The sequence below is a fragment of the Ambystoma mexicanum genome, chromosome 5p (assembly GCF_040938575.1).
Source record: "Ambystoma mexicanum isolate Mex_15411 chromosome 5p, UKY_AmexF1_1, whole genome shotgun sequence".
Taxonomy (NCBI): Eukaryota; Metazoa; Chordata; class Amphibia; order Caudata; family Ambystomatidae; genus Ambystoma; species Ambystoma mexicanum.
The window spans coordinates 299,125,455-299,143,604 of record NC_090930.1 but is presented as its reverse complement, the minus strand read 5'-3'; the positions used below and the strand labels follow the sequence as shown (position 1 = coordinate 299,143,604).

At 45.0% G+C, this 18,150-nt stretch overlaps 1 protein-coding gene across 2 annotated transcripts in view; it reads right to left on the bottom strand.

Annotated features, from left to right (window-relative positions):
- Positions 1 to 18,150, bottom strand: part of TBC1D8B (TBC1 domain family member 8B) — a 1,314,750-nt gene that overhangs the window by 640,538 nt on the left and 656,062 nt on the right. For both annotated transcript variants that reach the window (XM_069612733.1, XM_069612732.1), the window contains exon 7: positions 14,358 to 14,525. In XM_069612733.1, the coding sequence (XP_069468834.1) occupies positions 14,358 to 14,525 (168 nt within the window). The remainder of the gene's footprint in view (positions 1 to 14,357; positions 14,526 to 18,150) is intronic.

The window sequence follows — 18,150 nt, the reverse complement described above, 5'->3', positions numbered from 1 at the left end:
GGTCCCTGGCTGCTCATACCAGGTGCATGTTAAATAGATAGAGATGTGTTGTTTAGTTTGCAAATAATTACCAATTACCCAGCTAGGGACTAATGACGAGTGCAAAAGCACCCACGTGGGAGTAGATAGAGCAGGCAGTCAATGTATAGGGTCTCACCAACCAGCCGCGCAGGTTTTTACTGTATGTGATGATGTCACAGGTGACGCTTTGTGCCTTTATAATGTGATGTCCATGCAGATTGTGGCAGAACCTTCTGCGGCAGCAGAGTACTTTGTTGGCGCTTCTCATTTTTGGGTAGAACCAAACCTTGCTCTCCTTGCAAGAGGTCTATTGGACATGTTTCCAAAGTGGGTTGCATTTTTTACTGGTTTCAGTGCCTGGGGTCTTTCCTACAGTACTCATCAAGAGCGTGGAACAGAGGTGAGGATGTCGGGATGGAGGGCTGCAAATGGATATGGCGAGAACCCACATAAAAAGTAAAAATCAAATTAAATTGTGGGCGATTAACAAGTGATGGGACCCCCCCCACAAATCGACACAATTAGGATGAATTAAGAGTCAACCCGAAGGACATTTCAATTCAAGAGAAAAGAAAAACTTCACATAAGCAAAGGAACACTGCGATTCCCACTTTAGGGTCTTGTAAATTCAGTATTTGTATTTTGGACTTAGTACGAATTATCATGATCTCCAAACTGCATTGGTGGACTGCTCCTGGTCATAAGAATCTTTCCAACAAGTCGCTAGCTTCATATTTTATCCGCGCCTCAAGCACTCCGCTTATTTAATTCCATGGCCAGACTGCCTTGTGCTGCCTATATGCACACTGCTCATACCCACAAACAACATCACCAATGCCGTCACAGGTATCATCAAAGGCATCACATATGACATCACCAAATGTACATGGTAACACATTGAATAATATATTTAAAGATGTTACACAATAAATTTGAACCACACAATGGCTATGGCCTAGCAAGTTCTTGTTTAGTAACAGTAATCGGAGACCTTCACTTGCAGGTAGTGCATCGAGAACATGACATCAAGATATACTGAACGTGTCGTACAAAAGTCTTAACATTAGGAAATTGACTGCGGTCAATTGCCTTAGTATTTGCCTGTGCGCATAGTGCGCGTATACTAAACATATAAGCTAAATATACACAGATGATTAGAACCATGGACAATGCTTGGTCAAGAATATTTAGCAGCCTGGAGATGAAGGAACCCTATGATAGCTTAGTCCCCTTGTAGAATGTCCCTGGTATCCTTCCCACGTTTGACAGGGAACTTAGAAAATCTTGGGATGCGCCAGGGCAGCTGAAGATGGGGGGGACATATTTCTGGAGGGAAGGTTTGTGTCCCTAGTGGACTTCTCACATAAGCTGGGGTGTGCAGGTGCTGCAGTACGACCGAATGAAGGCACCACTCTGCAGAAATTCACTTTTCTGAAGCCTCACCAGTAGCCCCAGAGGAGGGGACAGGGAACAAACGTTGCGACAAACAAATGTGAAATTTATTTGCAAATACAGAACTGTGCAGAGAGGTCTTAATGCAGACCATGAAATTAGTTTTTTTTTTAAATAGAGGCTTAGCGTGGAATTTCAAACATCTTTAGCCTAAATTCTAGGAGGATGATGACATTCTATTTTAGAGATGGGCAAAACATGTTAATTTAGTGTATAATCTGTGGTCAATGTTGGGTGAGAACATTTGTTGATGTGGGAACCCTTTGACCCACTGTTTTAAATATTCCTCGGGAGGATATCTCAGGGGCAACGTGCTCGCCTTGGAAGCAAGATGACACAGAGCACCACTGGTTCGATTCCCGGGTACGCGCTTAGAAACCTCTGGGTATTAAGCGCGTTATAAATAACCTAACCTATCATATCATATATGGACTCTAAGTATTTTGGTGAAGATGACTTGTAGAGCCCATTTCATTATAGAAATTGTGATATTTAATAAGTAGGCAGAGGACTACTGCTTTAAGTATGTTTGTTTTGCATAACCGGAGTAGGAAATTGAATGAAGACATTGATTTTTGTTGCCAGTTCCTTAAAATGTACCGCTAGCAATGTTTACCTTAAGTGTAATAATGGGGGAATCAGAGGAGTGAGAAACATTGAAACCAAACGGGAGGTCTAAGGTTGTACATTTGAGTCCCTATAATATGGATGGGATTGAAAGACACTTCAAATAGATCGATGATGTAGGTATACATTTTATTCAAAACTGATATGCAATAGCATGCACGGCAACACAGAACTTATGTTTTCAAAGGCTAATGACCGGGTGACGTCAGCCGCAATACGTATGATGTCACCAAGCAATAAACAAGCGCATTCCCAAAAAGGCAGCCGATTGGCCATGTGGAACGCTGGTCTAGCACCCATTGGGGCATCAGGTTTAAACCACCCGAATTAATGTGTTACTTTTGGTCCTTTGACTAACAAGCGAGTAGCCTTGACTATTATGTTGTCAGGTCTGTGTTACATGGTGTGTTTTGATTTTAGTTTGAAGGAATTAAAAATGGTAGCGTATCTTTGTACTGGAATCAGGGCCATCTTAAGCACTTTTGGAGCCCTGGGCACAGACATCTTTGGGGCCCCGCTCCACCAAACCAAAAGAATGAGGGGGTCAAGAATACTGGTCGCCCACCTTTTCCCCAACCCGTCGCGTTCACAACCTATAGTTTGATATGCTGTCTCGCAGCATGATAAGCACGTTTACTCCATTTAAGTCCACTTGCCCTCTTCATTCTTGCTCTAATCAGAATGATAAACAAGTAGCATTGAAGACGAACATTAGAATTCTACAAAGGGATTACTGTTCTAGTACATACAGGATACCTTTTTATCAATAACATCCATGAAGGTAGATGTAGTATTAATGCAGGATCGTATGGAAAAGGTACATGTAACCCATAATAGACAGAGAACTCACATTAGCTGCCTCACAGATTGCAAAGGTGCTCGTGCATGGATAGATGCCACCAATTGGAAGGAAGGAAGAACGCTACATATACTGTACCATAGATTCTGGAGGCAGATTAGAAGCTACCTGGAAGGTGTCTTTATCCAGACAGACTGAGATTAGAAGTGGGATATGGTTTTCAAATAGTGTGCCATTAGATATCAAAGGAACAAATGCCTGTGGTGCGCGATTATAAATATTCTCACTATTAACACTGTGGAATCATTAATAAGGCTTTTTATGAAGATCATACCATGAGAAGGAAATCACTCGGAAGGGCTGACAATTTTGAAAGGTTTAGGGACTGGCAATATTGAGAGGTTAGGCAATGCAAGATTAAATGAGATGCCCAGGATCACACTCTGGTTAAGAGGTGAAGGTGTGATGCTGGGATGTGTGCCAACTCTGCAAATTCTGCATTTGAAAACTTTCTTTTCCAGTTCTTACCATGAACTAAATCTCATTTTATATTTTATAAAAAAACGGACTTGGAAAGTACACAAATCACATTACCAAACATGACATATAGAAGGATGTTATGCAAAATGGGAATGATTCTAGCTTCATTCTCTCCATCAAGGGAAGTATATAAGAACCAGCATACCAATCGATGTGATTTAACAAATTTAATCTGTGTTTGTCTTTTGTATTTTCAAGCTTTAAATACTTACAAAACAATGGCTTGTGACATTTTCATTTATAAACGTGCATGAAAACCATTGACTTTTACCAAAAAGCAAAGAGTTTTTTGTGTCAAACAAGCAGACCTTAAAATATGCTTGCCTGATGCCTGCACCATATGGTCCGCTCTCTTCTGTCTGCCAACCCTTCCACCCAAATGGCCTACATAAGAAGAAAGATCATGTAATGGGCTAAACGATACCAGCAGCATGCGAGAAGGCAAACCTCACAGAAGACAGCACACTAATGTAAGATATATTAGATGATTTGACCAGGATCACTATAGTCTGCTGGCATATCCAGGATACAAACATGAACGCTGTCGTTCCATAATCTTGAATTTGGATATTTGTTCACCTCTTGGACTAACAGTTTATGCCAGCGTTGGAGGCGATTGCCTAGGTTTTACAACACCCCATCTGAACAAACCAATTTCTAGGCCTTCACCTTACGGATGATATGTTCGTTTTTATAGCAACCCCTATCTGGTACAGGTACATTGCTGATAATAGCAGATGTTGTTCTGCAAAACCAAGTACATAGGCAGGCAGGTTTATAAACTTCAGACACAGGAAAGGCTCAGCCAGCCTTGCTGGAATGTGATATTCTAATTTTGGATATGAATACATATCTCTGCAATGGATGCTTTACACACTGAGCTAACTTCTGAACCAATGTGGCACTCAATTTATCAATATGCATTTCAACATTGCCTATTGCACATGATCAACATAATTCCCATAGGAAGGAAAGAACGCTACAGAGTTGTGCCATAGGGAATACACAAACTATGTATACCACAGTGAACACAGAAAGCAAAAATCATGAACTGATCAAGCCAGAATGCACTTGCCAAATCAGAAAGGCAATGGCTTTAGAGCCTCAGCAGCACCCCATAAAATATCCTCAAGTGTGCTATTTAAGGCAGGTGAAAAATTGAATCTTGCTCCTTCAGATCAGCTAGCTTTGTGGGGCCCTCTCCAAGGCGGACGCCCTGGGCAAGTGCCCCTTTTGCCCTCCCATAAAAAAGTCTCTGACTGGAATCATCTAAATTATATGTCCAGAGTGACTTTTCAAATTGAAGAATAAAGACTGAGGAAAGAGCAGAATGTGGGTCCACTTGGTGATTTAGCATGATGTGAACACATTTTTTAGAACAACAACTCCTAAGTATTATTATAACAATTTGATAATTTTTACTTTTTTAGTGTAGAGACTGGCTAAGCCTGGATGAATTTATTTTGATCTTTGGTGTTTATGACATGGGAACAGAGCAACAAGCAGGACTTGGTAATGGAATATTTATGGTACTTCACTTGGTCTGTTGTCAATATTGCTATTAAGAGTGATTTTTGAAATGTATGTTGTTACAAAGACCATTAGCACAATACTTTGGGTTCTGTTTGGGGCAGTACCTTCCCAATGGTTGGAATACATTTGTTCTGATAGCGACATGCACTTTAGGTGAATTGGTGAAGGTATCCAACACAATGAGGGCTGGGCTACTATCCAAATCGATTGAAGATGTTTTATATTAAGTTGGGTTAATGTAGACTAAATGTTTCTTTCTTCCTTCCTGCGTTCATGTTACCCGTCCCTCTATGTAAAAGTCCCGGGAGGATAGCTCAGCGGCAGCGTGCGCGTCTTGGAAGCAAGACGACACGGAGCAACAACAGGTTCGATCCCCGGGTCCGCGCTTAGAAACCTTTGGGTGTTTAAGCGCGTTATAAATACGTAACTAAGTAAAAAAAAAAAAACACACAATTACGCAAGAAAAAAAAACAAAAAAAAAACAATTCCTGTAACAGCGCCTCGATGCCTGCGGGCTGTGTGCGCGCTTTATAAATGTGAAATAAATAAATAAATAAATAAAATGTCAACCTTCTCTCTCTCATTTACTGTTTTGTTGGTTTGAATTTTACATGTTAATGATTGTTTTTTGTAAATATTTTATCAATGACATTTGCAATTGATGGAATTTGATTTTATTTGTGTGGCATATCAGCCCTGAGGAAGACCTGTGTAAGGTTGAAACACGTGTTGGTTGTTTGATAATATATATGGGTGTTCAATAGATTTTAATTATCGCATTGTGCAACTCGATTTGCCTAAGTAAAGTCTGTGGGTTATTGTGCAAGCAGTCAGACTGATCAATTGGCTTACTCTTTGAATATATGCCCAGACAATTCACCTACAAGTCTCCAATTAACCACACAGTCTTCCTATTGAGCTCCATGTCTTCACCAATGCAGAGAAAGACATGTGGCAGTTGCTTTTTATTTATTTTTTTAAGTTCAACTCTCCCTCCACAGGCTGAACACTTCAAAGGCTAATGCTGCAAAGGTCTCATCACACACCTACCAAAACATTTAAACTGTCAAGGTGCATGAATTATCCATGACCAGCCGTTGTGTTCGCAACCTCTCCCTTAAGGTGTCTAAAGGCATGCCAGGGTTTCCAGATGACAAGGGACACTACAGGTTTACGTGTTCTCCTAGTGTGAAAGGTACATTTCAAGCAGAGACACCAGCATCCACCAATCAAATGAACTATCTCAGCCTAACAGTTCAGATGAATCTTTCACCTCCAGAAGAGGATTTCTGCTGTGAATCAGGGGCTCTTCATTAGCAAACCTGCTTTCAAATTTGTACAACTTTACTGTCACAGCAGCTGCAATCATCAACACCCAAGAAGACAACCTAAAAAGATATCTTTAACTATCAACCATTTTAGAAATGTATTTCAGCTTTATAACAGAACACAGTAGTTACCTTTAAAAATTACCATTAGAATAGCAGTGTACATATTTACTTTGCCCAACATAAATCCCACCAAAATTAGTAACTGTGTTTAACGCTTTTCCAATTAAAACCGTAATCACTTTAATAAGGAATAGAAGTGGCATCACATCACCGTTCACGATGCAATAATTATTGCTTTTCATAAATCATGTCACATGAACTACAACATTATTGTAACTACTGTTATTCTATGTACCAAGCTCCAGGATAAGGCAGAGAAACAGGTGGAAGGCCGACAGGCCAACTTCACATGCTGTGAATTGGCACAATAGCAGACAGAAACTGGAAAAAGAGAGTCTGACTTCTGTGTGGGAGTCTACGTGTCGTCTCTAAGGGGGCTGCTGGCAGGATGGAAGTGAGTTAGACCCTCTTACACCCGACTTCCTCTCTCTTTATTAACCCTGAAGCTTTCACTCATTACTTTTTCACTCACGTGTGCATCACTTTCTTGCTTTTCTACCACTTTGGTGTTCTATTTCCTCTCCCCTATACAACTCTGGCTCCTATAACTTTCTCTATCCACTTTTACCCACCTCCCCTTATCTCTTCTCAGTCACCTATATTCTATGCATTCCTCCGTCACACCTCTTCTCAGCCTCCTAACTCAATTGTTTTATTTTATTGGACATTACCTTTGTATGGTGCCTATACACAAGTGTTTCCAGGCGCCACACGACAAGATGGGGGCGGGGGACATGGGAATCAAAAATAGAACAAAACCAGTTATATTGGCATGGTGACAATCCTACCATGCAAATGCATGACAAGGTGGTAAGTGCAAGGGTGAGGAGGTAGAGGGAAAAGTGCAGGAGTGGGTACCCCCCAGGGGTGGGGATGGGCAAGTGCTGGGTGGGCCAAGGCAGCAAGTGCCAGGGGAAGGAAGGATGAGTGGGGAGCAGTGCTCCAGATAAGATTTTGAGGTGGGAGTATTTTACGCATGATTTTTCAAATTAGAGCGTAAATGCAATTTCAAGAGAGTAAAAATTAGTTTTCTCCTCTGCAAGAGAGTAAAACTTATCCAACACATACGTTATGGGTATTAACACATTTTAAAAGGGTGCGTGCTTTATTGTGTTGCTCGCTTAGCTGTCACAGATTTGGTCTTTCAGTTGGAAATTCACCATCATGCATAAGAAGGCTATGCTGCTGACAAAAGAAATGCTACATTGCCATCTAGTGGTGGAAAGTATGTTTTTTTAATGAATAAATCAAAGCGTACACGGTACGCAGTACAAAATTAAATGGTCCGTATTTGCCATATTTACATGCGTAAAAGGGCAAGATACGCACGTTAACTGGTAGGCTGGTGGGGAGGACCAAGTTGGGTTAGTCCGGGGAAGGGAGCTCGAGGGCAAGTGCTGGCAAAGGATGCTGGGGAAACTGGTAGGGGTGGTCTAGCCCCTGTATGACTCCGGAGGGACCAGGTCCCAGTCGCAGCAGCAGATGGAGAGTTAGCACAAACAGGGGATAGGGATGGAAGAGGAAAAAAGGAAAGTCTTCAGAGGTTTCCATAACTTAAGAATATCCAGCTCATGTCTGAATTCTGAGGGGGTGGGGATGTTCTAGAGGTAGGGGGCCAGCCAAGGAAAGGGATCCATCTCCACTCTGTTTGGAGAAACGTTTGACCTGCAGAGAGTTGGAGCCAGAAGACCCAAGGACTCTGGCCAGAAGGTATTTAATGAGGGAAAGCTGGATGTAAAGAGGTCCCAGGCCCAGACAGCCTTGTGAATGATGCAAAGGGTCTTGAATTTGATCCTTGCGGTCACCGGGAGCCAGGGGAGAAAGTTTAGGGCTGGAGAGATGCGACCCCTGGGCTTGAGGTCAAGGATTTATTTTATTTATTTAACTGTGTTTTTATAACATGCCTAATCCCTTACCTAAGTTCGGTTTCTAAGCGCGTATCTGGGGTTCGAACCTCTGTTGCTCTGCATGGTCTTGCTTCCAAGACCAGCGCATTGCCCCTGTGCTATTCTCCATTCACAAAATAGAATTTTGGGTGCTCCCCATGGATTTATTTAAAGTCTCCCAGTCCAGTTCTGGATTAGTTGAAGGGGCGAAGGAAGGAACGAGGCAGGTTGAGGAAGATGCTGTTGCAGTAGTCTGGCCTAGAGAGAACCAGGGCTCTGGAGACGTTGAGCTTCTGGGGGAAGGTGAGGAAAGGTAGAATGCCCCTGAGGTGGTGCAGCTGAAAACTGGACTTTTGGCAAGGTCAATGATGTGTGGAGAGAAAAAGAGATCCCAAGGGTTTTTCCTCACAAGTGGGTGAGGGGAAGACGACCCAGGTAGTCTGGCCAGAGAGTTGGGTGGAAACAAGGAGCAGACGTCCCAATGAGAAAGATTTCTGTCTTACTGGCGTTGAGGCAGAGATCATTGGCAGGGCATCATGCCTGAATAGCAGTCAGTCAGGTATGAGGGAGCAGGAAGAGGAGGTGGTGGTAGGGGAAGGCAGCTTGAAAGACAGCTGTGTGTCGACTGCCTACCACTGGAAATGAGGGGAGAATGTGGAGATCAGGTGGGCCAGAGGTGATAGGTAGTTGTTGAAGAGCCAAGGCGATAGGATAGAGCACTGAGATACGCCACAGGTAGTGAGTGAGGCAGAGGAGAGAAAAGGACCCATTTGCACTTGGGAGGGTCCGTTTGAAAGGGAAGGGGTCCGTGCCCAGTCCATGATGCATAGGGTATCATGGAAACGGTTTATGAGGATGAAATGGTTGACTGTGTCAAAAGCAGAAGAAACATCAAGGAGGATCAGAACAGAGGGAGTGTTTGAGAGCAGTGTCCGTGCCTCTGGCTGCCCTGAAACTGGACTGGTGGTCATGGAGGTAGCCAGTCATTTCTGTGTGGAGGGCCAGTTGGGGGATGACCAGCTTCTCCATGAGCTTGCACAAAAAAGTGGTGATGGTGATAGGGCAATAGTTAGTCGGGTAAGAAGGGTCAGCAGATGGCTTTTTAGAAGAGGGTGCACAAGAGTGTGCATTAGGGGTTCAGGGAAGGAGCCAGTGGGAAATTAGTGCTTGTAAAGGTCAGCTAAGGCTGGAGGGAGAGAGACATTGGTGTCCTTGATGCCTCGGAGGAGCAGGGGAGCACCGGTTTAGAGGAGACTTTCATAGAGTGCACAACTCTAGAGATCTTGTGCAATGGGAGAGAAAAAGGGGAATATGAGAGGGGGGCTAAGATAAGCGAGAGAAGGGTAATTTAAGGGGAGGGAGCAGATGACAGAGAGGACAGGATGTCCGGACTTTTGAAGGAAAAGTGGGCAGCCAGTGCAGAGCAGAGGACCTGGGAGGGAGGAGGAGACTGGTAGGATTGGCAAGTTCCTTGCAGATTTTAAAGAGTTCAGCCATGCTATTGGTTGTTCCAGAGATGCAGGCTTGAACATGAGCCCTCTTCATGGTGTAGATGGAGACATATTGCCTTTTGAGTAGGAAGCAGACCAGTTTGTCAGAGGATGAGCTAGATGCCTGCCACTTCCGCTCTGCAACTTTGCACTTGTGTTTCACGGTGGCCAAGTCGGAATCATACCAAGAGTTGCATTTGAAGGCAGGCTTCATGCAGATCCTCATGACTGGGGCAAGGGTGTACTGTGTGTTAGAGATAGATCAATGCAGGGTAGCTAGAACATAGTCAGAAGGAGTGTCTAATGAAGGGGGGATAAAGGAAGAGGCAAATGCAGCGTCTGACGCACTCTTCATCGGTTGAATGACGGAGAAGGAGTCTAGCAGTGCAGGCAGAGGCGACAGGGGAGGTCAAGGTGGGAAGAGAGGAGGTAGTGGTCAGACTAGGAGAGAGGGGTAGTGAGAGGGATGTCTTTAGAGATGAGAGCATCTAAGGTGTGTCCGGCAGAGTGGGTTGGGCCAGAGGGAAGGATAGTGAGGGAAAGAGTGCTGCAGAAAGAACAGTGGCCACATCAGGAGAGTCGAGATGGATGTTGTAGCTCCCAAGGAAGATTAGTTTGTGGGAGGAGGCAAGAAGAGAGGACGACAGGTCGGTCCATTCTGAGAGGAAAAGGGAGGACGGTCCAGGGGGTCTGTAGATGGTAGCGAGAGTAAGAGAGAAAGTAGGTGAGACAGACACTCTGCAGACCAGGCTTTCAAAGGTTAAGTAGGTTTGAGTGGGGTTGATGGAGGCAGGATCCCACTCAGGGAAAATCAGAGGCTCTCCACCACCACGTTGGGAGGGCCTGGGATTGGACAGGATCTTGCAGCCCTCAGGGAGGTGTGTGTCAGAAGCAGTGATGGAGCTGGACTTGAACCACATCTCAGTGAAAGCAAGGACATGCAGTCAAGTTCTTCAAGGAGGTGACAGATGTCAGAGGAGTGTTTGATTGCAGAGAGAGAATTGAGGGCAGAGAGAGAATTGAGGGTAACTAAGTGACGCTGGTTGCCCCCTTTAAAAGATTTGCGAGGGGGGTACAGGGGTGGATTGCCACCAATGGGGGAAAGTGGGGGGTTGAGGGAAGGAGGGGTGGAATGAGAGGGAGGAAGTTGAAGAGAGAAGAAAGACGCCAGTCAAGAAGAAGGAGTTTTGGCTGAGAACATTGGGCCATGATAGTACCATTATGATAGACATTAATGGTGCATTTACAAGATGCGAAATGAGCCAAAAGCACCTCCCATCTGGTGCTGCCAGTAATGGTTTAGGAGGAGAAAGGGGAGAGGACAGAGACCATATGGGGGGTCCATAAGTTAGAAGAAGAAACAGCAAAGAGAATGTTAGTGATAGTCGGTCTGGAGGAAGCATTTATGTAGGTGTCTGCGATGGGCAGATCAGGGTTGTAATTCAGGAGTGCCTTTTTTAGTTTCTTCCTTCCAGACATTGTGAGAGAGGGAGGATAGGAGATGGAGAAGGAGTTAGAAAACATAGGGGAGACAGAGAGCACCATGGGAGCAGAGACAAGAGGGGGTGTGGGCAGAGGATAGCTGGGGAGAGGTTCAGAGGCACTATGCAACAATTGAATCACACCAGGCGGCCAGGCAGACAGAAATCAGAGAGCACACTGGAAGTGCCCAGATTTACAGATCATTAACAAGTTGGTAAGCACACCTAAATTCGATTTCAGCCAGAAAGCCCTCAACAGCAGTACACAATGGTGTATGCACCGTTGGAAGAGCACCTAAATTTGATTTCAGCCAAAAAGCACTCAAAAGCAGTACGGAATGGTGGATGCACAGTTGGGAGCACACCTAAGTTCGATTTTAGCCAGAAAGCACTCAAACGCAGTACAAAATGGTGGATACACAGATTGTAAGCATGCCACGAGAATAGAAAAGAGTTATCCATTATTTGTTTTCTTTTTCCTTTTGAAGCAGGGAATTTGGAGAGCAGTAGAGAATCAATCAGTATGAGGGACAACACGATGCATAATACTGTTGGTGCAGAGATTAGAGGTTACAGATTAGGCAGGTAGGAAAAGGAGCAGACAGCAATTTGAGCAGTCATAATATCCAAGGAAGGTGGGTAGGCCAATGAGATCCATAATTGCTTAGCAGGGCAAATGAGGTCACGTTTTTGTTTGTGGTCAGATTGTGTGACTCCTTTGGGAGTGATGCCAAGTAGCTGCAGGGAGAGGTGCCTCCTCCAGGGCCAGACAGGGGCTTTTGTGTGGGCCTTAGTGGGGGGGAGCGGCGTTCGCCTGACAGCTGCCCTTGATTGGGCCTTGATGTACAAGGACTGTTCAATCACTGAGACATGAGGGGTTAAGATCTAATCCGGATAACTACCTGCTGATTGCCTTATTGGACGTGGTGGGCAAAATCTTTGGATCAATACTATTAAAAGCTTCAACAATATGGCGAATGGCAGCAGGCCACGTAGATCTCTGGCAAGCAGGGTTCGTGAAGGGTATTAGTACACCACTAAATATCTTTCTTATCAATTTGCTAAAAGCTAACTCAATGCAAAAAAAGGAACTTACACCTACAAGGCATTTATTGACCTTCAAAGGCGTTTATCTCTATTAAGAGAAACCCGCTATGGGCAAAACTTGAGAGATGGAAATGTCCAAAACAAATTCCAAATAACATCAGAGATCTCCATCAGGCTACATCTATTAGGGTTAGACTAGATAGATCGGGAACGCTTACAGACGCAATACCAATAAAAGGTACGTCTAAAACAAGGGTGCCCGTTGGCACTTTTGGTTGGATAGGCACCGCTTTAATTGAAAGTAAAGCAGTGCCGGTAGTGAATGAGATAATGTAACTGGGTTCTAAGATCTGTGCCTATCCATCCAAAAGTTCTTTATTAAAGGCTCTTGATAGTAAGATCTTGAACTTAGGCTCCCAGATGATTAAAATATATAGCAAGTTCTGTAAGTTCTCAATTATCCCTATTATAAAATACTATGTAGGAAAGGTGGTACCTGCACTGCTTTTTGGTTTGGAATGTAACTGTCAAAGCTTTGTTACAGACTGGGACAAATTAGAGTCGAGACTGTGGAAAAGAACATTGAGCCTCCCAATGTCAACACCAGCAGTCTCTATTTGCTATGAATTAGGCTTAATATAATGTCGTTGGGTCTCAGTAGATCGATTGATTTTGGACCCCTTAGGAAGACGTAGCTGTCCAGCGCCGTAGGGGAGACAACACCTTCATAAATACTTTGAGGGATAGAGCAATGGAAAAGCTTTCCTCTGCTAATTCTGATGTAGACACTCTGATTCACAACCCTTTAAAAGTTAAAGAGTGTCTGAAAAGAGGGGACTGGATCACAACAATTGAGAGCGTGACGGCGTTGAAACTCTCTCCTCCCCTCCCTATGTTCGATAATCCTAGATCCTTTTTTGCCCACCTACCTGAGACGGTCAACTGACCCTAGTGCGAGTTCCGACTTCCTCAGACACAGACTAAATATCTTGCCGACCTTGGAAATACTGCATGTGAGAGAGAGGGAAATATATCCATTGGACAGCTGCCAAGACTGTGATTTGAAGCTAAAGCACACAATTCGCCATGTGTTATGTAGCTGCCCTGCGACCTTGGCACTAAGGGTCCATAAATTGGGAAGATGTGTTCATAGCATTGATACTCTGGAATCCAACATGTTTTGGGAACGATTGATATTGGGTAACGAATGGTTTCTCACAATGGAGGAGGTGAGAATTTGGAGGCAATTGAAATTGACTAAGGAGCTGAAACTATGTATTCCGTCAAAATAGTAACTTTGTATGATTCTTGTTATGATTAGTAGTAATTATGAGATCAATTTTAAGTTGTTTTACCTTCTAATCTCTACTTATTTATTTATTTGGAAGTATTATTTGTCATGAATGAATGTTTTCATGTAAGATTTGTGTTAAAAGTCATGATTTGTTTTGGCTAAAGCACAATAAATAATAAAATTTAAAAAATACCTTAACAGCACTTTTATTTAAATACAGTGTTTTGTTCCCTTAATGCATGTATACAGTTGTAACTATCACCATTTGCCCAAGAATAAAAAATAAATTGCAAGACATGAAAATTCAACATAAGATTGATGTAGGTTTTGAACTTTCCACAATATGGGGTATCCAGACACATATGGGGGAGGTAATTGGTGCGGGCATGGGTCGATGCGCAAAGATTGCTGATGTGCGCTTAGGCTGTTGCCGACTTGGAGCTGGGTATCTGAGAACTCCAAATGCATGTATATACAAGACAGGATATTGATATGCACGTTGGAACTATAGTCCAACGTACTGTTGTGTGTCAGAAATGGCAAGGGGGGATGGGGTGATGTGAACTGTTGGTGCCATAGTTTAAAATGTTCATGAGTTTACAAAGTGTAATTGTATTTGATAACCGACAATAAAAAAAAGAAATGAAATAATGAATTTTCCACAATATGAAAAAAGTATCTGCAGTGCACATTAGTAGGACCGGTTAATCAATGGTAGTGATGGATTTACAGATACCTCTGAAACAGCAATATGTTGGGGACTTGTTGCAGCTCCACACTTGCTTCTGAGCCTCGCCACCAGGTGCTCAAAATCCCGCACCTCTGTGAAACGGACAGGTCGATTCCCTCTGGTACTTATGGTCACAACTTTATTGGCAGCATCGGTCTTCTCCACGCCAATCACCTGCAGAGAAAATAATTATTATACATCGATCAGCTCGTTTGATTCGCTCCAAAGTAGTATCACCAGGCAGTTTGCATGCACAATGAATCGCATACAATTAACGGTACACATCCTACCCTCCACTAACATACACACTATTTTGGCTTACTTCAAGCCTTAGCCCAAACAACAATAATTAAAGACGACACAAAAGCATGTTTACTTCAGTCGATGTCGCAAATATTCAGTAAACAGAAGGTGGACAAGTCACAGCCACACATAACACCAACTGTTTAAGACAGGTTTTCTACACATATGACATTGTTTGAGCTTTTTATGATTGGAAAGGTAGGTTGGAAGGAATAAATAACCCCTGAAATCTTCTCCAATGATTAGAAGCTACTTACAAGCATGCCCAGGTGGGGGCACATTGACAGCTTTAATCTTCGTGTGACCCGAGAGTGGAATGTGCAACAACGTGGACCATTTCAACACGAGCAGAGAAGAACAAGTTACTCTCTTACCTGGTAACGTTCTTTCGATGGGATGGTCCAACGACGTATTCCATATCTATGACAGTAATCACCACAGCTGTGCTGCTTCGAAAATCTTTCGGCGTCTGCGTCGATTCGCTGCCCTCGAGGACCTCCTCCGACGGCCGACGTCACTGGATGTTATAAGTAGGACGCACGACGCCCGTAGCCTCAGTTGTAGTTTTTTCCCCCAGAACGTGTGGCACCAGTCTTCTGCCAGTCTGAGCACACAAAGCCTTGCGGAAACATAAGCTGCAATCGCATAAGAAATTCTGTAGCGGGGAAGGCAGGGAGGGAGCGATAAGGAATACGTCATCGGACCATCCCATCAAAAGAACGTTACCAGGTAAGAGAGTCCCCTTCGAGGGGATTGGGTCCTCCGACGTATTCCATATTTATGACAGACTCCCAAAGCAGTACCAATGCAAGGAGATGGGAAAAGAATTTAGAAAAAGAAATTAAAATGCCCAATCAAATTGCGGAGCAAAGGATCGCCTTGCCAAAGGCCAGATCCTGCCCACTGATGGAATCGAGGGAGTAGTGACGTACAAAAGTATGGACCGAAGCCCAGGTGGCTGCATCACAGATGTTACGAATAGGAACACCCCTTTGTAGGGCAGTAGAGGCAGCCATACCCCTGGTAGAATGGGCCCGCAAGCCGACCAGTCGGTCCTTACCCGCCAAGCGGCAACACTCAGAAATACCCAGAATAATCCACCGAGACAAAGTCTGCTTAGTCACAGCTTGTCCCAAACGCTTTCCAGCGTAACCAATGAAGAGTTGATCGTCCAATCTGACCCGGGACATGCGTGAAATATAAAAGCTTAAAGCTCTCCTAGGATCGAGCCTATGGAGCCTCTCCTCTTCCTTACCAGGATGCCGGAAGAACAACCTTCTGGCCTAAATAAATTCCGACACCACCTTCGGAAGAAAGGAAGGACGAACTCTAAGGACAACCCTGTCCTTCTGAAATACAGTGAAGGGTGGCTTAACTGAAAGTGCCTGTAACTCACTCACTCTGCGAGCGGAAGTGACCGCAACCAAAAATACAGTTTTAAGAGTTAACAGTCTGAAAGGGCATGAATGCAAAGGTTCAAACAGAGCACCCATCAGAAACTTGAGGATAAGGTTCAAATCCCAACCTGGCACCTGGAAAGGTGACGAAGGGAACAGATTAGTGACCCCTTTTAGAAACTGAGAAATTAAAGGAATTTTAAAATAAGAACACTCTTCAGAAGAGAGCTTAAATATGGACAGCGCTGCCAGATAACTTTTACCGTGCCCACTTGCAATCCTCTGTGGGCTAAAGAAAGCAAAAAACACTGAACCACAGGAATGTCACATGCAAAAGGATCCACATTCTTATCCCTGCACCAGTCGCAGAACTTTCGCCAACGGCAACGGTACAGGGACTTAGTTGCGGGCCTTCTGGCCGAAAGCAACACCTTCATCACGTCTTCAGGGAGGTCCCAATCCTTATACCTCAACCTTTCAGAAACCAAGCGTGAAGGTTGAGGGATCTGACCTCTGGATGGAGAACCTGACCCCCCCCCCTCCCATGAGAGCAGATCATCTCGGTAGGGAAGACGACGGGGAGGGCAGATGGACAAATCGAGAAGGTACGGGTACCACGTCCTCCGGGCCCACGCTGGAGCAATGAGGTTCATCCAGGAACCGAACATTCGCAACCTCTGCAGCACTTGCGGGATGACAGTGACTGGAGGAAACGTGTACAGCAGTGGGAATGACCACTCCACCACAAACGCGTCCCCCAAGGCTCCTTTTGGAGGAAATTCCCACGAGCAGAACCTTTCGCACTTCCGGTTGACACTGGAGGCGAAGAGATCCACTTGAGGGCTCCCCCAAAGGGCGAAGATCTCCAGGAGAATCTCCTGAGCCAACTCCCCTCGTGCGAGATCGCGCTCTGCCTGCTCAGAGCGTCCGCCATCTCGTTTTCGTCTCCGGCCAGATGAACTGCAGAGATCGAAACTTCCTGCTGGATTGCCCAGAACCAGAGCTGCATCGCCTCCCTGCACAGAGGAAGTGACCCTGCCCCCCCTTTTTGTTGAAGTAGAGCATGGCCACTGTGTTGTCCGTCAGGATCAGGACATTCTTTCCTCGCACAGTCGGCAGAAAAGCCTTCAGGGCAAGCCTGACGGCCCTCAGCTCCAACAGATTGATATGGAGTCTGTACTCCGACGGAGACCAACGACCACTGACTGTCAACTCGTTGGCATGAGCCCCCCCATCCCGTGAGGGATGCGTCCATCACGATCGTCACCTCCGGCCAGGGCAGCCAAAAAGGAGCCCCCTTCATCAGATTGCCTTCAAAGGGTCCTGGGCGACCGAGGACGGCACCTGAACCAGGGCCGACATCCTGCCGAAGGACTGAGAAGACTGGAGCTTGAGTGCCCATTGCAAAGATCTCATCCGCAACCTGGCCTCTGGCACCAGAAGAATGCAGGATGCCATGAGGCCGAGCAATCTCAAGAACGCGAACGCTGGGAGACTGTGGGCAAGCTGAAACTCGTGCACCATCTGCTGAATGTGATGAGCCCTCACCTGGGGAGGAAAACAGCCCCAGAGACGTGTCGAGCACTGCTCCGATGTATTGGAGCCTCTGAGTTGGCGTCAAATGGGAGTTCTTTAAGTTGAGGGAGAAGCGCAGCTTGTGGAGGGAGTGGCAGGTGACGGACAGATGATCCAGGACTTGCTCGGGAGAGCGCGCCCTGATCAACCAATCATCCAGGTAGGGGTAGACGTGAATCCCCCCTTTCCTGAGATGCACTGCCACCACTACCATGAGCTTGGTGAAGACCCTTGGGGCGGAGGTCAATCCGAATGGCAGGACCCGAAACTGAAAGTGCGAGTCGCCAACTGCGAACCTCAGGTACTTCTTGTGCTTTGGATGGATCGGCACATGAAAATAAGCGTCCTTGAGGTCGAGAGACACCAACCAGTCCTGAAGTTGAAGGGCCTGGAGGACTTGAGAGAGAGTAACCATCTTGAACTTGTCCTTCCTGAGGAGTTTGTTCAAACCGGCAAGTCCATGATGGGTCTCAATCCCCAGTCTTTCTTGGAAATCAAAAAATAAGGGGAATACCATCCCTTGT